The following is a 25,080-nucleotide window of genomic DNA, read 5'->3' as shown; positions in this document are numbered from 1 at the left end:
GGTTCGAAACCCGCATTGGACTCCGTGCTGACAGCTCAGAGCCTGGAGCCTGCTTCCGATTCTGTGCCTCCCTCTCTCTCTGCCCCTCCCCGCCCCCCGCTCATGTTGTCTCTGTCTCTCAAAAATAAACATTAAAAAAATTTTTTTAAACGTTTATTTATTACTGAGAGACAGAGAGACACAGAGCGTGAGCAGAGCGTGAGCGTGTGCCCAGAACCTGACACAAGGCTCGAGCTCACAAACTGTGAGATCATGACCTGAGCCGAAGTTGGTTGCCCAACCAACTGAGCCACCCAGGTGCCCCTAAAAAAATTTTGTTTAAATGCAATACAACTAAAACTAATAAAGTATTATGCATCAATTAGGACTCGATAAAAAAAAAAAACAACACATCTCCTTTGACGTCAAAAGAAGGGAGTCAAAAATTCCTGTGCACTTATGTTATAGAATCTAAATTATCTGTTTTTTTTTTTTTTACAGTGAGTTAGGATATGACAGATATGTCATTTTCAATATTACTTATAATTGAAGGGCTTTTAATTTCCATTTTAGATTTTCTGATACTATTTATTAGTGTCTATAAGGAGGTCATTCAGCTTCCATTCAGTTGTGGTGATTTTCTTTTTCTTTTTCTATTTTATTTAAAAAAAATTTTTTTTCAACGTTTATTTATTTTTGGGACAGAGAGAGACAGAGCATGAACGGGCGAGGGGCAGAGAGAGAGGGAGACACAGAATCGGAAACAGGCTCCAGGCTCTGAGCCATCAGCCCAGCGCCCGACGCGGGGCTCGAACTCACAGACCGCGAGATCGTGACCTGGCTGAAGTTGGACGCTTAACCGACTGCACCACCCAGGCGCCCCTCTTTTTCTATTTTAAAGAGAGACAGGGAGAGAGTGCACAAGTGGGGGGAGGGGCAGAGGAGAGAGAGAGAGAGAGAGAGAGAGAGAATCTTAAGCAGGCTCCATACCCAGCATGGAGCCCGATGCAGGGCTCGATCCCTAGACCCTGGGATCATGACCTGAGCCGAAATCATGACCCGGATACTCAACCGACTGAGCCACCCGGCGTCCCGGTTGTAGTGATTTTCTTTCTAGTACCAATCTCTTAACCATCAAGATTAACCTTGAAAACTTAAATATAGAAAAAGGAGAATTTATAGCATTTAACTTCCCTTCAAACATTTACTTCCACAGTAGTGGGCCTTTCTCCTACCTTGTTTTCATCGAAGGCAGAAAGTGACGTTCTGTTATTTGTGTTGAGCGGTGCTTTTTTAGAGACAAGCAAAAAAGCATAAGAGCAGACATCCTGAGTCAGTGTTGCCAGTCCATCCAGCCCAGGAAACGTGTAACTCAGACCTTCCCTATATTCCCTCTAGCTTCCCTAAAAAAAAAACAAAAAACAAAGACACACACTAGGATATGTGCAAACTAGAAAATTTTATAGATTGTATTATGATTTGTAATAGCAGAAGACTGGAAACAACCCAAATGTCCACATCAATGAAAGACTGTTTAAATAAGATTTTTAACCATGGAATATTGTACTGCAATGAAAACAGACCAAGGCTACATGCAACCTGAAGGTAGCAGAGAGAAGCAGGACCCGAAAGAATATTTATACCATTATTCTTTTTATATGAGGTTAAAGTCTGCTAAGATAACAGCTAAACTGTGGAGATGTTTAGGTAAGTGGCAAAACTATAAGGAAAAGTGAGGAAATAATTACTAAAAAAGTTAGACTACTGTTATTTCTAGACACAGGGAGAGATCTGTAAGGGGACCTTTGGAGGATGCTTCTAGAGTGCTGGATAGGTTTTATTTCTTGACTTGGATGGAGGCTACATAGTGTTAGTTTTATTTTTGCTCCTTAAACTATACAGAAATGTTTTGTGTACTCTTTTATATGAATGAGATCTCTCGTGATTTAAAAATATCACAGTCCAGGGGCACCTGGTTGGCTCAGTTGGTTAAGTGTCTGGCTCTTGGTTTCGGCTCAGGTCATGATCGTTGTGGTTCGTGTGTTCTAGCCCCATGTCATGTTCTGCACTGACAGTGTGGAGCCTGCTTAGGATTCTGTCTCTCCTTCTCTCTTCCCTTCCCCCGTTAGCATTCTCTCTCTCTCTCTCTCTTTTTATGTCTCAAAATAAATAAACATTAAAAAAAATCACAGTCCAGGGGTGCCTGGCTGGCTCAGTTGGTAGAACATGACTCTTGACCTCGAGATCATGAGTTCAAGCCCCACGTCAGGTATAGAGCTTAATTAAAAAAAAAAAAATTAGAGTCCATTCAAACAGTGAAATACTATAGTCATTAAAAAGAATAAGACAGCTCTCTATGTCTGGGCGTGGAATAGATTTAGGGGAAAAATAGAACCAGAGGTAAGTACAATGTGTTTAGTGTGCTACCTTTTGTGTGAAGTTTTCAAAATAGTATACCTGCCTTTTTGTGTCTACTCGGACTATCTCTAGAAAAATTCACAAGAATCAAGTAACGGGGAGGGTTGCCTCTGGAAGGAGAACTGGGCAGCTGTGTCCCTTTTTTGTGCCTTTGAGTTTTGTACCATGTGCATATGTTACCTATTTAAAAAATAAAATAATTTTTAAAACGTGGTTTTTTTCCTTTCATTCCCTGGAGCCTCCAAGATTTTCGGTTTCAGATCCATTCCTTACTGATGAGAATGAGAGCCACAGCCCAGGTACGATGCATCCTGTGGACCTCCAGCAAGTTGGGGACCCTCTCTGGGCCCATTGCTCCCCTGCAGGAGGAGGAGGCTGTCCCCTCTCCTCCCCCTCTCCCCTCTGCCCTCCTCTTCCACCCCCTTGCCTATTCTCTTTCTTATCTCACCTCTCTCTGCTTCCTTCTTTTACTCTTTCTCCCCTTTTTTACCCTCTTCCTTTTCAATCCTCCCTTTCCCCCCTCTCTGCCCTCTTGCCCCCTCTGTGCTTGGCTTCTCAGCCTTTTTCCCTTCTTCCTTCTGCTCCTTCCTTCCCCACGGGGACCCAAAAGGCAGATCTGATGCCCCAGCTCTCCACTCACACACTTGACCCTGGGCAAGTCACTGACCTCTTGGGCCTCAGTTTAACAGATCGTTGTCTTGGTTACGTGAGATCACAAGGGTGGAAGACCTAGCACAGTGCTGGGCACTCAGAAAAGTGTCCTCCCCACCCTTTTACGAGGTCCTAGGTGGTTGATTATCAGTCCCTTCTGGGTCCGAATTGCTTAGAATCTGGGTGCTACTATTCCGAGGGCTTTGAATAACAGCGGATCCCTGGGGGTATAAGGTCTAGGGAGGAGGCCTCTGGTACGTTTTGGGAGGAGGGGAAGTGGGAGGAAGGGTAAAGAGGGCTTGCTGGTATTCAAATGGACACAGATATTGTGACTTACTGCACAGAGAGTGAGAGTCATTTTGCTCATTTTTAGAGATTTGGGCCCTGGATCTTTTTGGGGCTTCTGTATCCAGGCCCCTTGGGCTTGGCCAGACTTAGGATAATGGAATCTCTTTCCTCTCCTGGAGCCCCTCAAGACTCAGGCCTCAGGAACACATAGCTGACACAGCATGTTGCCTGCACCGATGGAAATGAGCAGCACACTCCCTGCTTACAAACAGCAAAGGCTCCACATCTATCCCTGGATGCAACCCAGTCTCCTTGGCCTGACACTCAAGGCTCTTTGCTTTCTTGTCTTGTTTCTAGTCACAGGATGAAGGCTCACTGTCCCTTTGTTCTTTTCCACCTTCTTACCTTTGCCCAGGCTGGTTCCTCAGCTAGACACTCCTTTTCCCTTGCATGCTTCCCTACCTATCGTCTAGACCAAAATAATCGCTCCCCAATGCACGTAGCACCTCTCTCTTGTTCCCCCACCCCCTGAAAGAACCACAGTATCTGTTTAACATGTGTGTTCTCTGTGTGTTCTCTTTGCAAGCCTGTGAACTCCTGGGGGCCCAGGACGTGCTCTCTTCATATTTGTGCCCCCTTACCAGGCCCAGCACATAGAAGGCCTTCAATAAAAAGTTAGTGATGAAATGAAAGAATTAGTAGACAAATAAACATATAAACAAAGCAAACCAAGACATGACTGAATGAATGAAGAATGAACACGTCAAGCAGGACCTGGTTCTCATGAGGTAGACCCACCCCACACACATGCAGTCAGCTGGGACATGGCCTTCTTGATGGGGAAATGGGGAGTAGGAATGGAACTCCTGTCAAGTCAGCCGCCTGTCTCCTACTCTTGGGGAGGGGCCTCGGTCATGTTCCTAGGGAGTCCTAAGGACTTGTGACCTGGACCTCTTGGAGAGTCCCAAGTACAGATGCAAAAAAATCAGTGAAGATGGAAGTGAAATAGATTTAATGGTGAACCTAGACCTTGTGAATCCCTGGTCTTTGCTGCCAGTGAAGAAACACTTGGGGGCTTGGGATTCCACTGATGGGAAGAGGCAGGCTAGTCTTAGTGGGAAGAAGATATAAAGCAGAGGGTAAGACAACACGTGGGAGGAAACAGAATGCTCAAGAAGTTCTTCTGCAGCGAAATGGACTCACCAGAGGCCAATGGATCAAAAAAATGTCTCTATTCATCCCTGCCTTCCAGACTAGATCAGGAGCTCTCTGAAGACAGGGATCTTGTCCAGTACTTACCTACTTTCCCATAACTCAGCATAGAGCCTGGAGCTTAGTTAATACTGGCAGGATGCATAGATGGATGGATGGGTAGATCGGTGGATGGATGGGTAGATGGGTAGATGGGTGGATGGGTGGATGCATGGACCGGTGGATGAACAGATTGAGAGCTGGATATACAGTGGATAAACAGATGAAAATATAGGGGTGCCTAAGAGGCTTCGGTTCAGGTCATGATCTTGTGGTTTGTGAGTTTGAGCCCTGCCTCGGGCTCTGTGGTGATAGCTTGGAGCCTGGAGCCTGCTTTGGATTCTGTGTCTCCCTCTCTCTCTGCCCTCCCCCCCTCAAAAATAAATGAATATTAAAAAAATTTTTTAAAGATGAAAATATAAAGTGATGCGTCAATCACAGATGGATGGGCTAGTAGAGGAGCATATAGATGGCTAGATGGACAAATAGATAAACAGATGAGTGGATGGATGAATAGACTAACAAGTAAATGGAAGAATAAATGAACGGCTACATAAACTGATAAATAAATAAACATATGGTTGGCTTGATGGGGGGATAGATGGATGGACATATAGACAAAAAATAGAATGGTAGGAAAATGAATGATGGACAAACAAGAAAGGTTTGTAAACTGGGAAGACTAGATTGACATTCAGGCATTGGCAAGGAGTGGGGAAACTGAGAAATCTGGGCTGAGAATAGAGCCCCTAGGGATTTGGAAGAAGCAGTGGTACTCAGGAAACTGGGAGGGGAAGGTGTAAGGACCCAGGACCATCCTCTGATGGAAGGGAAGCTGGTGTGAAGGAACTCAGAGGGAAGGGACAAATAAGCTCTATGCTGAGGACCTTGCCCTAGAGCCCAGCCCCAGGCTGGATAGAACATAAGTGTTGGGGACCCTGGACCCAGAAGAGCCAGGCCTGGCACTCTGCTAGATCAGAGCTCTCAGCCAGCCAGGCTGACCCCAGAAAGTGAAGGCCCCTAGTAGCCACCACCACCAGCCCTGACCCCAAGCAAGTGACTGATGGCCACATGGGGGTCTCAAGAGCACTGGGCATTTGTAGGGTTAGGGGTTAGGGGGCGTCAGCAGGGCGTGGGGGCAGCAATGGCCTCCCTGTGGTAGAGCTGGCCTTCCTCCCTCCCACTCTTTCTCCCCACCCCAGCCTCCAAGACCGCCTCTCACAGTTCCAGCTTCCTCTGGGCAGGGGGCCTGGCCCCCATAGCCTCCCAGGCCAGCCCCTGGAGCACCACCTGCCCCAGCCGGCCAGAGACTTCCTGTCGCGCAAGAGATTTATGCAAACGGGCTGGGGCGGTGATGTCACCCCAAGGGGACTATCTCCCAGTGGCAGGCCCTTCGATAAAATCAGGAACTTGCGCTGGCCCTGCAATGTCAAGGGAGGGGGCTCACCCAGGGCTCCTGTAGCTCATGGGGCAGGCCTGAGCCCTGCGCCCGCCCTGAGTTCGTCCCAGCCCCTGACGGGGCGCCCCATCCTGAGGGGCTCCGCACTGGCCCCCACTGAAGCAGGGGACCTGACCGGCTAGGAGATCGGCTGGATGTTACAGGCGTGCAAAATGGAAGGGTTTCCCCTCGTCCCCCCTGTGAGTACTGGGACTTCTCTACTGGCTCGACCCTCGGCCCTCAGACGCCAGTCCGCCTGCCCTCCAACCCACCAGCCAGCTGCCCTCCCGGTTAGCTATCAGTGGGAAATTGGAGTTTCCTCCCTGGAGCTCCTGGTCTGAGATCCAGCGAGGGGGCCATTGGTTTCTTCAGAGCATGCCCTGGCGGGCTGAGGGCTGGGCTCATGGTGGGGCTGTGATCGGTGGGGCCTGAACGGTTATTTATAGACTTGGGTGCTTTAGGGGCTTGGGTGGCAGGCCGTAGCTCCTGGGCAGGGTGTCGGGGTGGGGATGGTGAGGGCAGTGGCAGAGAGGTGGCGGAGGAGGAGATGGGGAGACTGGTGTGGGGGGAAGCCAGTCCCCAGGACAGTAAAGACTTAAAGGACAGGAGGCAACAGGCCAGATGTCTCAGTCCATGGCCCCAGGTGCTCTTGGAGACTAAGGCCGCCTTATGTCTGGGTTCCCGGTGCCCAGTCTGGAGCCTGGCACAGGGGACATGGTTGTTGACCCAAAGATCTGGGCCTTGGACCGGCTCTCCCCAGGGGCTGGGGCTGGGGCAGGGGCAGGGGCAGGGGCTGGGCGGCAGCAATGAGTAGAGCAGAGACTAGGACGGCAGTTTGGCTGGGGCCTTGGCCGGGGCGGGGGAGAGGAGGGCAGGCGCTGGAGCTGGGCCGATCCTGGGGCTGAGCGCAAGGGTGCCGGGACAGGACCTGGTCAGTGGATACCGGAGTTCCGGGCGGGGGCTGAGGCTGGGGCAGAGACTAGAGGTGAAGCAGCAGGAGTCCCAAGGGACCCCTGGGGGGGAAGGGCAGGTCCCCACCACTCCTGCTCTCTGTGACAGTTAAAGCCTCAGGCAGATGCAGACCTGGGCCCCTCAGAGAAGACCCCTCTCTCTCTCACACCCCATCCCCACTCAGCGAGGGTGGGGAGCCCTGGGAGAGCCGGGAAGGGCTTGGCAGGGCCTGCCCACCTGACTCAGCTTTCCCGGCTTGGAGGCTGCTCCCTCCCCCCACCCCACCCCAGTCAGGCCTCGGGGCCCAGGGAGGCACCCCAGGCCTGACATCCTGCTGTTGGGCTGGGCTGCCTGGAAACCCAGTGCTGGGCTCCTGGCCTGACACAGACCACCCCAGCCAGCCGGCCCTGGAGCTGGGCCCGTCCCACCCTTCCCCACCCATCACCAAGAAGGAGAGGAGGGGGCAGGCAGGGGGTGACGGAGGTGGTCCCAGGAAGAGCCAAGGCCGCCTCAAGAAAGCCACAGGCCCAGGAGCTGGACCACAGCGTCTCTGACCCTTGACCTCTCAATCCCTGAACTCCAGACACAGCTAGGTGGGAGGCACAGCTTCTTGGTTTGCTATGCCAGACCCCTCAGAGAAGGGAGCACTCCTGGGAAGGTGGGCTCCCAGGGCAGCCCTGGCCCCCAACCCAAGCTCTGAGGGCCTGAGTAACTGTTGTGCAATCCCTGCGCGCACACTGCGGGGGTGGGGAGAGGCCTGAGGACAGTTGTGAAGACTCTGCGTGTGTGTGTCCCTGTGTTGCACCAGGATGCAGAGGAGTGAGGGCTGGAGGGGCAGGAGGGGGAGGAGGCCAGGGAGTGGGAGGGGGAGGCCGAAGACGATAGGGGTAGAGAGGAGGATGGCTGGGAGTGAGGGGTATAGGGGGAGGAGGGGCAGAGGAAAGAGTGGAGTGGAGGAGGGGGAGAGGGGGAGAGGGAGGAGTGGGGAGTGGAGGGGGAGGAGGAAGAGGGGGAGGGGTAGAGAGGAGGAAAGGGAGGAGTGAGGGTGGAGGGGGAGGAGGGGGAGGAGTAGAGAGGAGGACAGGGAGGAGTGAGGGGCTAGAGCGGGAGGAAGGGGAGAGGAGGACAGGGAGGGGTGGGGGGAGCAATGAGGGGTGAGGGGAGGGAGGGGAGGGGAGGGAAGGGAATATCCCAGTGGGTGTGTCAGAAGGAGGACGGAGGAGGGAGAGGGAGAGGACCAAGGCTCTAGCTGGCCCATGGCCCCCGAGCCTGCCTGGAGAGCACTACACAATCCATGAGTGTGAACGGCCACTGGTCATCATGAGGGTGCCTGGGCCCAGGCGTGGGCTGTGGAGACTGGCCGGAGGACAAGCATGTGTGCTATGGGGGTGGGTGTGTAAGTGGAGCGTGCGCGGCCATGATGGTGTGGGTATGAGCCTGTGTTTAAGGTGCTTGAAGGCAAGTGTGAGGATACGTGCAGTAATTCAAGTGACTGCGTGTGCCTACAGGGTGAGTGCACAACAGTGCGTGTGAGTGTGACCACAAGTGTGTGTGAATGTAGAATTAGGGCGAGGGTGAGCGTGGGTAGACTGTGGGTGTGAGTTCACATGTGGGAGTGTGCGTGTCACAGGAGCGTCTGTACATTTGGAGGTGTGGATGTGAGAGTCCCTGTGTGAGATGGGGACCTGGGGTGCAGGTGTCCATGTTGAGTGTGGCTGTGCAGGGGAGGGGGTGCGGGGAGGCCATGCTCTTCTCTCAGCCTTGGTCCTCCTTTGACCTCTGACCTTGGGGGGGTCCCTGTCAGCCCCTTTCTGCAGGAGCCGAGGGTCTTACTCTCCTGTCCCCACTGCGGCCTCTCCCAGGTCAGGCAGAGGGAGGGCTGTAGGCCTGATGCGGTCCCTTCAGTGTGAGAGGGTGGTGTGGCCCCAACATACCGGGGGCTGCCAACCTGACTGCGGTTTTCCCGCCAACATCCGAGTCCTGACTGCCTCTTCTCTCAGCAGCCATCGGAAGACCTGGTTTCCTATGACACGGACCTGTACCAACGCCAGACGCACGAATACTACCCCTATCTCAGCAGTGATGGAGAAAGCCACAGCGGTGAGTACAGGGCCCTCCCCCGCCCCCGCGTCCCCAGCCGGGCCTGGGCCCTGAGGGAGAAGGGAAGACTTCTTTGGGATCCTGAGAATTGGATTAAACTAGCTTTCAAAGGACCGTGAGCTTACTACTCTAAACCCCCACGCCCCACACCCCAGCCTGCATTTATTGAGCATCTGTGGTGTGCCAGGGCGCGAGGGTAGCTTCGTCCACGTTTATCGTCTGGTCCAGTCCTTGTGGCCTTTCACAAATGAGGAAACGGAGGCTCGGGGAGCTAAGTGACCTGTACAGGGTCATGCAGCCGGTGGGTGGAACCCAGTCTGTCTGCTCCAGGTCCAGGGCTTTCTCCTCTCCCCCTCCCCCCAGGCCCCTTCATCCTCTCTGTTGTCCTCACCCCCTTGCCCTGAACTCCACGTGGGGCAGCTCTGCTCCCTGCTGTGTCCTTAACTTCCTTTGACATTCGGGGCTGGAGAATGTCTTTGTTGCGGGAGCCCGCCCTGTACGTTGTAGGCTGTCTAGCAGCATCCCTGGCTTCTACCCACTAGAAGCCAGAAGCACCACCAGTCACGACAACCAAAAATGTCTCCACACGCTGCCAAATGTCCCCTGGGGGGCAGAATCACCCCTGTTTGAGAACTGCTCACTAAGGGAAAGGCTCTGAGGTCCCCCTCATTCAGCAGGGGCTGGAGCCCCAGTTTGCTGGGGTGGGAGTGACGACGGAGTGTGGGCCAAGGGTCCTTTTGTCCCAGTCTCGCTGCCCATCCCCCGGCCCAGCCTCGACCCTGGAGCAAATTCAGGGTAGACGGGGACAGGCATCAGGTGGCTGGCACCTGGACAGGGCACTGTGAGAGAACACCCAAAGGGGATCTCGGTGTCTCCATGGGACCCCTGAGCCCAAGTGAGAAGGCCTAGTTAGCAGGTCTTCATTGGGGGATTCTCTAGGATTCTGAAACCGGGGCAGGCCAGGCACTGGGGTGTCCGCAGCCCCAGAGGGAGAGGCAGGTCGGGTGCCACAGCACAGAGGAAGGTTTCACACTGCCAGGCCACACCTGGGGACCATGTCCTGGAAGTAGGTGGTAGATATGCCTCCAGCCCTCATGGGAGAACACATAGACTTCTTTCAGAATCCCAGGGCTAGGAAGTTTGTAAAGCATCCTTTTTTGTCATCCTTTAAAGCTCATTTATGATTCTGCAAGCAAAACGATCTCTTTGTGGAAAAGCCAGGCAATTTAGAGAGAAAGTCTCCCTCACCCACCCCCTCCTCCCATCTCCCCCAGCCAGGATCAAGGGTGGGTCTCTGTGACCTAGAGACCAGCACTGGTGACCCCTGCCCCTAGCAGTTCAGGACCCGAGAAGGTCCCTCTGGCCTTGAGGACTGGCTCCCCCTGGTGGCTCCAGGCAGCAGGACGGCCAGGTCTCAGCAAACTCAGCGCGGCCTGGGACTGCTTCCAACATTAGGGACCTTTTCCCCTCTGGCCTAACCTCCACTCAGTTTCACTGGGTTTGGGGTCATTTCCTTTGGGCCCACCGCAGCCTCAGTGTCCCCTCTTGTAATGTGAGGGTGTGTGCACGCATCTAGAAACCAGCTAGACCAGGGGCTGGGGCTGATGAAGTGAGCACTTTAGAGAAAGTGCTTGTGCTTTCCTGGCTCGGTGCCCAGGCAGGTCCCTTATATCAGGGCTGGGGCTCTAGGAATGACTCTTGATTAGATGCCCGAGTACCCTGTTTTGGTCATGCCCCGATTCCTTCGGAGACTCCTCTGGTGTCCACGGGTGTCCTGGCCCCTACTCCCCACCCTACACCCTACTCCCCCCCCCCCACACCCCCTGCCCCATCATCGCCCATCTGGGCATCTCTGCTGATCTGTGCACCTGTTCTGTCCTTTCCTAATGAAGACCCAAGAATAGAGACACCCCACATTCTTCACTAGTTCCTGCATGTCCTCTGGGTCTACATTTTTAGGTGGTTGAACTTATTAAAAAAGCACTGGGGTTGGACCTGGTTCTGATGCCGGTTCCATCACTCACCAGTGTGTGTGACCTTAGAGCAAGTGACTTAACCTCTGGGAGCCCCTGTTCCCTCATATATGGAAGTGAGAGCATGGAAACACTGACCCCGTAGAGGTGTAATGACTCACTGAGTTAATGCACAAAAGGCGCGAGGGGCTGAGCACAAGGCCCAGTGAGCTTTCGGGTCAGAGTATGTTAGCTTTACTCCTTCCCCCAGTTGGGGGAGAGGAAGCAGCTGGGAGAGTGGGAGACACACAGAAGGCTCTGTGACAGATCCACTGCGTCATTTTCAACTGACCTAGGTGACAGTCAACCAACCAGCCACCCACCCATTCCACCACTCACCCTTGAGGCCACCCACTCATCCTCCCAACACTTACCATCTTTCCTCAGGCCCACTCATCCCCCATTTTTCCATCTACCAAATAGCTTCTAATTGCATGCCATGGGCCAGACACCATTCTAGCCACTGGAGTTTCTGTGATAAGCAAGCCACACAAAGCCACTGCTCTCACAGAACTTACATTCCAGTGAGGGAAAAGGTGGCAGTCAACTAAGCAGACAGGCAATAAGCAGTCTTCTAAAAAGCAAAGTAACATAAGGCAGAGTGCCTGTGTTAGGGGCTACTTTCGTTCGGGTGGTCAGGGAAGGCCTCTGAGGAGGGCAGTTGAGGTGAAATCTGAGTAAAGAGAAGGAACACGCATGCAAAGGTAGAGAGAACTGCAAATGCAATGTAGCATTGACCTTGAGAGAGGGCCTGGGTGGCCGGGGCACGCAGGGCGTAGTGGAGACCAAGGGAAGCCGGAGGGACCTGCGGAGGACAGATCACACAGTGCCTGAAGGCCATGGCAGGAGTTTGGGTGTTATCCTACAAACAATGGGAATGGGAAGCCATTGGAAGGTTTTGAGCAGGGGAATGACATGATCTGAATTGTGTGTGTGTGTGTGTGTGTGTGGTGAAAATCTAAATAAATTTTAAACCCTTAATTTTTGATTATTAAAATAATCAACAACAGCTTTATCAAGGAAAATATTTCCCTCTTCCCAACTTCCCTCCCCACTGATGGCACCTTAGTCAATCCTTGTAGACATTTTGTTCCACATTTATGTTCCTGTACATCTGTCAGTGCAGACATACACATATGCACATTCTGCTCACCCAACAATGGGATCGTAGCCTCATGCTATTCTGTAAGCTGCTGCTTTTTACTAAAGCTTATCATCGGCACTTCTTCATGACATAGTGGCCCGGCGGGGATGGATGAAAGCTATTGTCCAGTCTTTCTATCATAGCACTAAGTAAATGTACACACAAAGATTTGAAATAGAGACTTAGTACGTTATTCGTTTATTCACTCATAAGCATTTAATGGGTTCCTTCTATACGCTGGGTGGAGATGAGTCTGGCTTGAATTTTTCACCCTGTCCTATGAAAGATGAGACTTTGGCTCTGTAGTCATTCAGAGCATACACACACTCACCCACACTTCACACATACCCAAATGATTATACAGTAACTTTGTTCCATTTTATTGATGTAATTGATGCACAATGCTGTGCGGGCTTAAGGCGTACTGCATAATGAGCTGACGTATGTAGATATCACCTCATATAGATACAAAAAAGTTTTTCTCCTTGTAATGAGAACTTTTAGGATCTATTCTCATAGCAACTTTCAAATACAGTAAAACCTTGGACTGCAAGTAACTTGTTCTGCCAGTGTTCCACAAAGCGAGAAAGTATTTCTAATACATTTTAACTTGATATACAAGCGATGTCTTGCAATACGAGTCATACGTGACACTGAATGTCACATGATCTTGAAATTCACTTTGATATACAAGTGCTTTGGATTACAAGCATGTTTCTGGAACGAATTATGCTCGCTAACCAAGGTTTTACTGTCTACCATACAGCATTGCTAGCTGTGGTCACCATTGCGACCCAGTACTCATAACCAGAAGGTTTTGTTTTTTTTTTTTTTTTGTAAGTTTTATTTATTTAAGTAATCTCTACACCCAGTGTGGGAATCAAACTCAGAACCCCGAGATCAAGTATCACATGCTCTTCCAATAGAGCTAGCCAGGTGCCTCTTATATGTAGAAGTTTGTACCTTTTGACCACATTCCTTCAATTCCCATGACCCTGACCCTGGCCCTCTAGCAACCGCAAATCTGATCTTCTTGTCCATAAGTTTGGGGTTTTGTTTTTTGGTTTAGATTCCACATATAAGTGAGATCATACTCACATACTCACATATAAGTGAGATCATGAGTATTTGTCTTTCTTTGTACAGTAACTCTTGTTAAATCAGTATCTGAATTTTCCAGGAGTATGACCATGTGAAGATTACTCACAGCTGAGCCATATGGTGTTCTTTGACTACCTGTACTTGCTCATCCTTGAAAAAGAGAATGAGGGGCAGGCTAGCAAGGAGATAGTGCCCTCATTCTGGAGCCAGGCTACTGGGATTCACACCCCATCTCCCCGTTACTATCTGGGGTGGTCGTGGGCAAGACATTTCACCTCTCTAGGTCTCAACTTCTTCATAATGATACCTACTTCATAGGATTGCTGTAGGGATTGAATGAGTCACTGTATGTAAAATCCTTAGAACAGTGCCTGGCACATAGCGAGTGCTATGTAACATGGATAGGAGTTGTTATTCTTTCCTCCCCCCCGACAATGTTTATTTGTTTATTTATTTTAAGAGAGAAAGAGAGAGAGGCAGAGAGATAGAAGGGAGAGAATCCCAAGCAGTGTCAGCACAGAGCCCGACGCGGGGCTTGAACTCACGAAGCGTGAGATCATGACCTGAGCCGAAATCAGGAGTCAGATGCTTAACTGACCAAGCCCTCCAGGTGCCCCAAGAGTTGTTATTCTTCTGATAACAGTCTCCTAAGAGACGGTGTGTGGGAGGTACGGTTTTGTTGTTTGCTTTTTTCTCATATCTTTATGATTAACAGGGTATAGAAATCTAGGCTGAAAATCCTGTTTCCCTTAGAATTTGAAAGCATTTCTCTATCTTCTGGTCACTAGAGTTTTTCTTTTGAAGTTGGATGCCTTTTTATGTCCTCTGTTTTGAATGTAAACTAATTTGTTTTTGTTTTTCTGCTTGTTTACTTTAGTTCTGTCTCCCTGCAAGTTTTCAGTGCCTTCTTCGCCTAACACTTACTAGTTCCACTGAATAAGCTTTTTAAAAAGTCACTCTGGCTGCTGTGGGAGAATAGATGGAGAGAAGATCACAATCAGAACAGCGAGAAAGCACTGGGAGGAAACTTCTGGCATAATCTAGGCAAGAGATGACAGTGGCTTGGCCAAAGGTAGTGGCAATAGAGAGAGAAAGAAGTGGACAGATTCAGGATAGATTTTGAAGGCAGGGCTCATCAGGTTTACTATTTATTATTATTTTTAATTGTGGTAAAATATACATGATGTAAAATGGTAGTTCTATTTTTCATTCTTGAGGACCTCCATACTGTTTTCCACAGTGGCTGTACCATGCTAAATTCCCACCAACAGTGTAGAAGGGTTCCGATTTCTCCACATCCTCAACACTGGTTAGTTTCTGTTGTTTTTTTTTTTTTTTTTTTTGATAACAGCCATCGCAATGGATGTGATAGGATTTGCTCTTTGCAATGGGGTTGGTGAAGGAACCAGAGTTCCAACGTATGACTCCTTCCCTCCATCTTTCCATCTTTCCATGTACTCTTCCATCCTTTCATACCACGCACCGTCCACCCATCCACCGATGTGTTCTCACACCCATCTAATCTTCCACTCGTTCAGCTTTCCAATCGTCCTTCCCTTTACCTGCCAAACCCTCCATCCATCTCTCGTGGACCTATCCATCTAATAAATATATACAAAGCATCTTTTGTACACCAGGCACATTGCTAGGTGCTACGGAATCAATAAAACACAAGTCCTACCAGATTTATTATTTTAACAGGGGGAATAACGAAAACTTTAATAATTAGGATACAAAGTAGAGAGTGACAAGTATGACGAAGCCTGGAGCTCTCCACTCTCGGGGCTTCCGGTTCCCTTAATCTGAACAATGTGCGGGAAGGCTAGGCTTCAGGACCCTTTGTCCAGTGGTCTGTGATTTCCTAAGAAGGTTTTTGTTTGTTTTGTCTTATTTTGTTTTTATCAGCCCTTGTCTTAATTCCTTATCTTCCTTCTCTGTCTTGATCTTACTTCTGCTTCCCTGGGGAGAACCCTGGGCTTAAGGCTGGGATTCCTGCTCTGAGGAGATAAAGTCAACTGAATGACACTTAAAGCTTTAATTTTGAGTATGTGTGTTGTTTTGAATATGACTTTATTTTTGTCCTGGTGACATACAGGTATTAGGAGCACCAAATATACTGAGGAAGAATAGAGATGGGTGGGTAAGACTTTGGTCCCAGGTAATGAGAGGTCAAGATGAATGGGGCCACTGCTGGCAGGTTAGATGATGGATGGATGAATGAAGGGAATGATTGATGATGAATGGATAGCAACTGATGGGTGCATGATGGATGGGTGGATGACGGACACTGATGGGTGGATGGGTGAATATGGATGAATGAATGCATGATGGATGGGTGGAAGACGGATGATGAATGAAGGGTGAGGGGTGGATGATGGTAGACAGGTGCATAAGAGCAGTCGATAACGTCGGTGCCACCATCGGTCTTAATTAAAGCTTTAATTAACAGTCTTGTTCCTCAGAAGTTGTATGGTATACTGGTAGTTCAGTCCCTGGAGGCAGACACAGGTGGGTTTGGATCATGACTTTACCAATGGCTGTCTGTGGACAAGGGACTTAATCTGAGTCATTGTTTCCTCGTGTGCAAAAGAAAGATCACACTATAGTGGCCACCTTGTCAGAGTTGGGGTGAGGATTCATGAGAAAATGTGGATTAAGTACTTAGCATAGTGCCCAGTACCTAAAAATACATGTTAAAAGCTAACTCTTATGGATCATTTGATAGAATATTTATGGAGGCCTACTATGTGCTGGGTGGCCTAATAGGCTATAAAAAGGAGGGTCCAGAACTAACTCCAGATATGCGAATGGAATTATATTCTTTTGAGGTGCAGTGTTGTGCTAAGGAGGCATGGTGCAGGATGACCCGGGGAACCCATTGAAGGGACAAATAGGGATAAAGCAATGTGTTCTTTATTGTGAAGAACAATGTGAAGTCATCTATAAATGAGGTCCAAAGAGCCCAAGAGTGCTGACTTTCGCACTATGAAGGCTTCCTTGTATTGTGTCCCTTCAGAGGCCCCCAGACTCAGAACGTTTCTGTCTACCAGACAGCGTTTATTACATAATTGCCTGAACACCCAAATCAAGGGTAAAGGCGAGGTTTCCGTTGGGCCTTTTGAAACTAATTGTAGCTCAAGAGTCCCATTTGCAGCTTTCAGAGGACCCTGGGGCAGGGTTCCAGAGTGTCAGTGAGTGCAAGAACCTCCTTAGGGCCCGTTAGATTCCAGTTCCCAGCGCTTCTGATTCGCTGGATCTCCAAGGAGGGGCCCAAACCCCCCAGAGCGACTCTGGTGAAGGTGTACTGAGACCTCCATGGGAAATGCCGGCCTCAGGCTGGGATTCCAAGAATGAGCTCATGGGTCTCATGCGAAGCTACAGCAGAGGTGGGGAGCAGGAGGGAAAGAGCAGTCGGGGGCCCCTCACTCCACACCTGGAGGGTTGCAGGCATGCGGGGTCCCCTGAACCCTGGAACCGTAGCGGGTTTGAGGGTGGAGGTCGGTGGGCAGGATAAAGCATTGTGCCAAGATCTGGACAGTTCAGCCCAGGGTGGGGGAGGTGAAAATGGGAGGGGCCAGAGTGGGGCCGGAGGGCTGATCTGTCTCTAGAGAGGAGCCTGGATTGGCTCACCAAATCCCAGAGCCCCCAAAACAGCCCATCTCTAAAGCACAGAGCCAACTGTCCCGGGCAAGGGGAGAGCTTCTGGGTCCTGTTTACTCGCTGCAAGATGAAAATACAAATTAAGTGTTGTTTTGTTTTCCCTTCAGGTTTAGATAATTTTGTGGAGGAGAGTCAGGGAGAGTTCTCAGGAGGCTAGAATTCATTCATTTATTCATTCATTCACTCATTCAGGAAATGTTCGTTGAGTGCCTGCTGTGTTCAGGCACTGGGAATAAGGCGAGGATGAAACCAGTCACTGTCCTCATGGTACAATGCTGAGGGCCCAGCTCTGGCCTCTGGGAGACGGTGACAGTCAGGCTCACCAAAACTATTTCTCTGGACCACTGAGATGGCAGGGAACAGGAGGAAGAAGAGGAAAGAAATAAATATATATGAAAGTATCTGCCACTTGCTCAAGTGCTAATCCGGGTTCTTTAGAATAACACATTAATTGTATTGGTAACAGGTAATGTTTATTGGATCTAATTTTGTGCCGGGTTCTATTCTAAGCACCTTGAAGGCGTTTGTTCATTTAACCCTCACAACAAGAGTATGAGATGGGTGTAATCATTAGCCCCATCTTACAGATGAGGAAACTGAGGCTTGCAGAAGTGGAATGACCCACCCAATAGCACACGACAGAAAATGGTAGAGGCAGGATTTGAACCCAGCTCTGTCTGGCTCCCAAATCGTGTACTTTCTCTCTTCTGTGCCATGTAGCCTTGTAGAGGTGGGAGTGTGGGCTGCCTGGATTGTGGGTTCACTACCCAGTCGGGTCCCTGCTTTTAGATTGGGGAATTGGAGGATCAGGGAGATAAAATAGCTTGTCTGGGGTCACACAGGAATGCCACCACAGAGCAAGATTAGAAAGCAAGTCTTCTGATAACCAGTCGAAAGCCAAAAAAACACATATTTTGGGGATGTGTGAGTAAATATGTGCTTGTATGCGAGAAAAAAAGGACGAAGATAGACACACACACACACACACACACACACGGGGCTGGTGGTGGTCCCCATGTAGGGCTGTGCACTTGTCCCCGAGATGCTACTCTGGCCCACCATCTTGTATACTCCCTCTTGGGTCACATTAGAAAATCCCTCTTGTCGCTTTATCACCACATCTTCTTTTGGACCCCAGACTGTACCCAGAAACTCCACAGACATGTGGCAGGTTTTTGTTTTTTTTCCTGGAAAAGATGCCCAGAGAAACCATGTCCTAGTCCCAAGCCAGGGCTCCCGATGGCATGTGGCTGTTCCCCAAACTCAAATCCACCCCACCACAGACTCTGAAAGCACCTATGGGGGAGTTTCCAGGAGAGCCCTTTGTCCTGGTAACCTCACTGGAAGACAGACGCAGCTGTCCAAGGGCATGGCTTTGAAGGGGCAGCACCGTGGGCCTGGGCAAGTTCTGGTGTGTGAGGAATGTCAGCCTTGTGACTTTGTCATCACACCTGGGCCATGTGACAAGACCGTGTGCGTGTGACTACGGGCTCAGGAACCACCGGTTTTCGCAGGAGCTGGGAGGGAGGGAATCAGCATCCCCTGAGGGCCTGCTCTGGGGCTGGGAGTTTTTACAAATGTGAACTCATTTGTATCCTCCCAGTAACTTTTATCCCCATTTTACAAGTGAGTCAACTGAGGCCGAAGAGGTCCGTGCATGTGCCTGAGGTCACACAGAAAGTGAATGGCAGAGCCAGGACCCGTGTCCTTGTGACCGCCTGGACACGGGACAAAAGGGTTGCCGGGAATGCCGGCTTTGGCTCAGGCCTGCCATCGACGGGGCCTCTGACTGCGGGCATGTTATGCGGCCTTGCCACACCTCGGTGTCCTCATCTGTAAAATGGGGATGGTAAATAGCGAGGTGGGGGCGGGGGCGAACGAATGTCAACCCGGAGCCCGGCCCGGCCGGTGCCAATAGCCCCCTGTGGCCTGACATTGCTATTTTCTCCACTGTGGTCACCTTTTCCCGCCCCGCGCCCTGGGCTCACGGCACGCCGTCTGGCCGTCCCTGCAGACCATTACTGGGACTTTCACCCGCATCACGTGCACAGCGAGTTCGAGAGCTTCGCCGAGAACCACTTCACGGAGCTGCAGAGCGTGCAGCCCCCCCAGCTGCAGCAGCTCTACCGCCACATGGAGCTGGAGCAGATGCACGTGCTCGACACCCCCATGGCGCCGACCCACGCGGGCATCGGCCACCAGGTGCGTGCGGCCGCGGCTCCCGTGGGACCCGGCCTGTGGTGAGGCCGGCGCTTCACAGGAAGCTGACACAGGCTCTTACTCAACTCGGCTTCCTGCCCCACAGCGCCAACGGCGGCCGGAGCCCCAACGGCTGCCTCCTGACCCTCTGACTGACCTCGTGACCCCACACCCTTATCTCCTCTGGCTCCGCGATGGACAGAGCCCCGATAATTCCCACCCTCCAGTGAGCTGCCTGACCTCAACGGCCCTCCTGATCCCCACTGTGATCCCCATCCACCGGCCCCTCGAGGATCCAAGTCGCTGGACACTGACCTCCACTGGCCTCCACTGACCCCCTTTATTGACCCTCCTCAGCCCCACGGACGCCCCCATCCCGATCAGTGACCTCCGTTAACCTCTACCACCCCTAGCTGACCTCTGCTGGCCCTTCTCTCACTGTTCACCCACTTATTAAATCCCTGTCGCTCCCACACCCGACCATCCCATTGGCCCCTCTTCACTGCCACCTCTGATCCCAAGAATGCCAGGCCATATGGCACCTTTGCGCATATGAAGAAAGGGTGCCCTTTCCCCTGGCCACGAGGCTCTGAACTGGGAGCCCAGGGAGGGCCTGATTCCAGCAGCCCCTGGTCCCCCACAACCCACTCCCCGTGTGTAGTTGACCCTGCCTGACCCCTGTAACCCGACTGACCTCCAACTTCCCCAGCCTTCTCGCAAACCTTTCTGCCCCTTGCTGGCCTGCCCCCCTCTTTACTCCCACTTCTCTTGCTCAGATGGCCCCTCCTCAGCAGCTCTGAGCTGTGAACCGGCCCTCACTGACCTCAACCCACTTTCCCTGCCTTTCCAGGTCTCCTACCTACCCCGGATGTGCCTCCCATACCCCTCCTTGTCCCCGGCACAGCCTAGCTCGGATGAGGAGGAGGGCGAGAGGCAGAGCCCCCCGCTGGAGGTGTCTGACGGGGAGGCTGATGGCCTGGAGCCAGGGCCTGGCCTCCTGCATGGGGAAACAGGTAGGGCGGCCCCGCCGTCCAGCCCAGCCCTGACCCTGGCCGTAGATGTGCCCCATGCACCCCAGCCAAGGGCACAGCAGTCACACCACAGAGCTGAGTGTGGTGTCCGTATCTGTGAGCGTGTCAACGTTTGCTAAATTGCGCACTGCATCTGAGACCATCTGTACCTCTCCGTGTGTCGATGAGAGTGCATCTCTGTGACCGAGCCCGGGAGGGTGTATGTGTGTCTGAACCTCTCCGGGCTGCGTGTGAACGGGTGTGAGCGGGTGTGAGTGCCAGGCGTGGGGTGAGGGAGCCCACTCCTCGGTAGACTACCCCCCACCGCCAGTCCCTCCCCAGTGACCAGCCACCCCCAGGGGGACCCACATCAGGGGGAGGTGAGGGTGGGTGCCCGTGTTAGGGCACTGACCACCTCCCGCCCACAGGCAGCAAAAAGAAGATCCGCCTGTACCAGTTCCTGCTCGACCTGCTCCGCAGCGGGGACATGAAGGACAGCATCTGGTGGGTGGACAAGGACAAGGGCACCTTCCAGTTCTCGTCCAAGCACAAGGAGGCGCTGGCACACCGCTGGGGCATCCAGAAGGGAAACCGCAAGAAAATGACCTACCAGAAGATGGCCCGCGCCCTGCGCAACTATGGCAAGACGGGTGAGGTCAAGAAGGTCAAGAAAAAGCTCACCTACCAGTTCAGCGGGGAGGTGCTGGGCCGCGGGAGCCTGGCCGAGCGGCGCCACCCGCCCCACTGAGCCCAGGCCCACAGAACCCGCTGGGCCCGCCAGGCCTCCCCGCTGGCCATAGCATTAACCCCTCGCCCGGCCCGGACACAGGGAGGCAAGCTCCCAGGGGCCAGGGGCAGGACTGTGGCGGGCCGGGCCTTGACTCACCCGTCCACTCCCTCCTCCAAGCCCGCTACCCACGGCCTCTCCTCACCTCCCACCAGGACTCCAGCCCCAGCTCCAGGGGGCCACCTGGGCGTCTGACCGCAGCCAAGGGTCAGCCTTGCTTAGTACAACCTGGGGTGCTTCCTTGGGAGTTCAAAGTCATCAGATTTGTATAAATTGAACCCTCCTTCTTGAGCGTCTCTCCCTTCCCACACCTCTCCCTCGTTAGCTTCCTCAAGGAACAGTTATTAAAGTTATTCTCAGTGAGTCCTCTCGTAGCACAGAGTCTCCTTTATGATTTTTTGGTGCATCTTGTCTGGGCGACCCCGTCTGATCTCTCTTTTTCTCATACGTCCTTTGGGCATTTACTGCCAGTGCTGGGTAGGGACATCAGGACAAATGACACACAGCGCCTGGCAAGGGGTCAGAGCTGGTGAAACGACAGGTCCTTTGTTGTTATCAGGGGAATAAATCATTAAAAAGTCCTCCGCACCTGATGAGTGGCTTTTTAAAAAATTTTTTGTTTAATGTTTTTATTTATTTTTGAGACAGAGAGAGAGCATGAGCAGTGCAGGGGCAGAGAGAGAGGGAGACACAGAATCCGAAGCAGGCTCCAGGCTCTGAGCTGTCGGCACAGATATCCCGACGTGGGGCTCGAACTCACAAACTGTGAGATCATGACATGAGCCGAAGTTGGACGCTTAACCAACGGAGCCACCCAGGCGCCCCGATAAGTGGGCTTTCACAAATGCCCCAGTGAGGCTGAAACTCTTCAGGTTATGGGCCCAATGGGGACGATTAGTGATAATGGGCTGCCGCACTGGATTTTCTGGCCACTTATTACATGTCAACCTTGACAAGCAGAGTCGGATATCATCCCATTTTATAGATTGGGAAACTGAGTCTTGGAGAGGTCAAATGATTTGTTCAAGGTCACACAGCTAGGAGAGGGGCGGGCCAGATCCCACTGCACGTGGGTGCTAGGTCAGCGTGGAGCAGAAAGGCTCAACGTGTCTGGAATGGGGTGCCGTGGAGCACGGCCAGGAGCAGGAATTAAGCCCCAAGGCGTCCTCATAGCTGCTGTCTTGTGCTCTCTGGCTTCTAGTCCACAACAAGGGAGAAACAGAAAAAGATGAGCCTAGAAGCATCTTGTTTGCAACCACAGCAAGATGGGGGGAGCAGACCACCTGGGACTGAGTAAACGGCCCAAAGCAGCCAGCAGGCCTCAGAGAACCCGGACTCTGGGGCCATTAGCATCGGCGCAAACACCCCCACATGCCTCCTTGCCCCGAGAGCGAAACTGTGACCTCCCTTCTCAGGCTTCCAAGCCCCAAGAGAGGGTCAATAGTGTTCCGTCCTCTTTAAGAAGGCCAAGGGGAATGCAATACAGTTTAAAAGTAGTTAGAAAGCACTCCACAGAGGCAGAAAAGAATGGATTCCGTGTCTACAGGAATGGTAAGTTTGGACCACGTGGCAATGCTTGTGTACAGAATTCCTCCCATGGGGGTCGGGAAGGACAAACGGCCTTTCCTGATATTGGACCTTGCTTGGAGAAAGTCACGTGTAATTTGCTTCTTTCTGTGTAGCAACCGATACTCCTGAGGTGACGGGGTGGGGGGGGGTGGGTAGGAAGGGGGGGCAGTCACAGACGGCCAAAGTTCATAGAGGAACAGTGGGGGTGGGGATGGGAATTCAGAATATTCTGGCAGTATTTTCCGTGTGAATCCTTGTGACTTTGGCAAGAGCCATCTCTGTTTCTGCCTTCCGCTTTGAGGTTTACCCCAATACCCTTACCTGCAGACCCCGCCCAGCCCTTCCCCTTGGGTGGCACCAGCCCCCAGTACTGCTCTCTCCCCACATGGCCCTGGACTAAGCCCACCCAGGACTCTGCAGCACGAGGCCAGCCCAGGGCCCTGTGCGCCGCAGTAGGAGAGATATTTTCATTCAGCACTTCCTGTGTGCCTGGCTCTGCTCTCGCCTTTCCATTTACAAACCCACTTCGTTCATGGAACAGTCCTACACAGTGGATGCTGCTTTCATCACCCCACTTTATAGATGAGGGAACTAAGGCACTGAGGTTAAGGAAAGGGCAGTGCCTGGTCTCAGGGCAGCCCGGCCCCAGGATCTGGATCTGTGCCAATTCACCATACAATCTCCCTGTCAGATGAACATATAGATAGGGCTTGGGGTGCCCCTGAGGCTTACCAAAGGTTAGAGGGGCAGAAGCCATCATATTGGACCCGAGGGGGAAGGGACAGGAGATAGCCGGGAACAGTGTGGCCCTGCCATCGCCCTGGAGAGCCTCGCTCTCTGGAATTTGTCTATATTTAGCAGGTGGTTGGGCAAGAGGCAGATAAGAAATCCTGGGGAGGGGGAGAGCCCCTTATATAGTGTGGGGGGACGGGTCCTGCTCAGATCCTCCTTGGGTGGCCTGTGACTGCTCAGATCCTGGTGTGATCTCTCTCAAGATGCCTGAGCCGGGGAAGAAGCCAGGTAGCCGCAGGTCTAGGGTTGGGGCTGGGTGGGGGGCCAGGAGGGCTGGGGCATCTACAATTGGGGGGTTCCTGAGTGAGTTCCTGAGTTCCTGAGAGTGGGGGCTGTCTTCTGGGTCTTTTTCTGATTCTTGGTTTCTCCTTCCCATCCTTCTGATGAGAGTGAGGGTGAACCAGGGCCAGGGGGTACAGAGTGGGCCATCACCCCAGTCTCGGGACAGAAGAGGATCCCTTCCCTATCCCCATCCCATCTCCTTCTGCAGCAAGATTAGGCCTGGGCTTGCCTTTTGGGAAAAGGCTGCCACAGGCAGGGGCCCAAGTTGAGTCTAGACTTGAGCCAGTCTCGCTGAATGCTCTTGGGCAAGCCCTTGCCCTCTCTGGGTCTCAGTTTCCCTATCTGTATAAGGAGGAGTTGAGTTGGCTCTCTCCAGTTGTGATAGTCTCCGCTTTATGAGATTGCATTCCTGTGGCCCTCACACCTGGCGTGAAAATGCCAGTTCTTCTGTTCTGCGAGAGAATGGTCGAGAAGCCCTGATCCTGGGCCAAGGGCAGAGAAAGTCACAGGCCAGGGACCTGGTCCTGGCTTGTGCCCTTACCAAGGTCATTCAGGGCAGGGACCCAGCCCCCCAGCCCCCAGCGCCTCCCAGGCCAGCTTTATCTCAGTTGCTGGTTCTCAGCCTGAGGCCCTTGGAGAACAAATTTAGCCACAATTCAAGTGGACAGAGTACCTGCCCCTTGCCAAGGGCCCCAGATGGTGGGGGAGAGAGGGAGTTGGGCTTCCCCAGGAAGGAAGGGTCAGGTATCCAAGGACATACCTAACAAAATTCTTGTGTGGAGGTTAGGACCACGGCCCTGGCTCTTCTGCCTACTGGCTGTGTGATGTTGGATAAGTCACTTGAACTCTCTGAGCCTCAGTGTCCGCATGTGAGAAATGGGCATGATAATTGCATCTGTCTCATAGAGCCACTGAAGCATTAAATGAGGCGATGCATTAAAGTGCTTTAGGAAGAAGGGATGCAGGGATGGGGTGCCTGGGCCAGCCAGTGGCTCCTGCAGCCTCCATTGGCCTATCTCAGTCTCAGCCTTCAGCAAGAAGCCAAGGTCAGTGGAGGTGGCAGCCAGCAGCCCTGCTGTGTTCGAGGCCGAGACAGAGCGGTCAGGAGTAAAGGTGCGCTGGCAGCGGGGGGGCAGTGACATCAGCGCCAGTGACAAGTATGGCCTAGCAGCCGAGGGCACGAGGCACACTCTGACAGTGCGGGACGTGGGCCCCGCCGACCAGGGACCCTACGCAGTCATCGCTGGCTCCTCCAAGGTCAAGTTTGACCTCAAGGTCATAGAAGCAGGTAAGACCCTGGTCCGCCTTCCCTAGGTTTGAGCTTCTGGGGCAGCCTGGCCATCTCTCCCTCACCCAGGGTATAGGAGGAGCCTTTCCACTTTCTTGCCTTTGCTTTGGCTGAGCCGTCTGCCAGGAATTCCCTTCCTCCCTTTTCTGCAGCAAGACCT

The 25,080-nt window shown here is 52.2% G+C and overlaps 2 protein-coding genes across 5 annotated transcripts; both read left to right on the top strand.

The window, feature by feature from the left end:
• Positions 1-5,990: 5,990 nt before the first annotated feature.
• On the top strand, positions 5,991-21,352 carry SPI1 (Spi-1 proto-oncogene). Of its 4 annotated transcripts, none has more exons than XM_047071643.1 (5): positions 5,991-6,315; positions 8,977-9,076; positions 19,008-19,195; positions 20,043-20,205; positions 20,631-21,352. In XM_047071643.1, exons 1-5 carry the CDS (start codon positions 6,181-6,183, stop codon positions 20,948-20,950), a joined length of 906 nt encoding a protein of 301 aa, XP_046927599.1. In that variant the 5' UTR covers positions 5,991-6,180; the 3' UTR covers positions 20,951-21,352. The 4 variants fall into 4 exon arrangements, with proteins under 4 accessions (XP_046927599.1, XP_046927600.1, XP_046927601.1 ...); XM_047071644.1 differs by having other exon boundaries at positions 5,996-6,225; XM_047071645.1 differs by having other exon boundaries at positions 5,999-6,225; positions 8,980-9,076.
• Positions 21,353-23,553: 2,201 nt separating this feature from the next.
• LOC124506026 (myosin-binding protein C, cardiac-type-like) lies at positions 23,554-25,049 on the top strand. Its single transcript, XM_047072039.1, has 2 exons — positions 23,554-23,578; positions 24,561-25,049. The coding sequence occupies exons 1-2, from the start codon at positions 23,554-23,556 to the stop codon at positions 24,944-24,946; spliced, it is 411 nt and encodes a 136-aa protein (XP_046927995.1). The 3' UTR covers positions 24,947-25,049.
• Positions 25,050-25,080: the final 31 nt, after the last annotated feature.

This window comes from Lynx rufus, unplaced genomic scaffold (assembly GCF_022079265.1).
Source record: "Lynx rufus isolate CCGP_SWC_20201006 ecotype Redwood Valley unplaced genomic scaffold, mLynRuf1.p SCAF_9, whole genome shotgun sequence".
Taxonomy (NCBI): Eukaryota; Metazoa; Chordata; class Mammalia; order Carnivora; family Felidae; genus Lynx; species Lynx rufus.
This window is presented reverse-complemented; position numbering and strand designations above follow the sequence as displayed.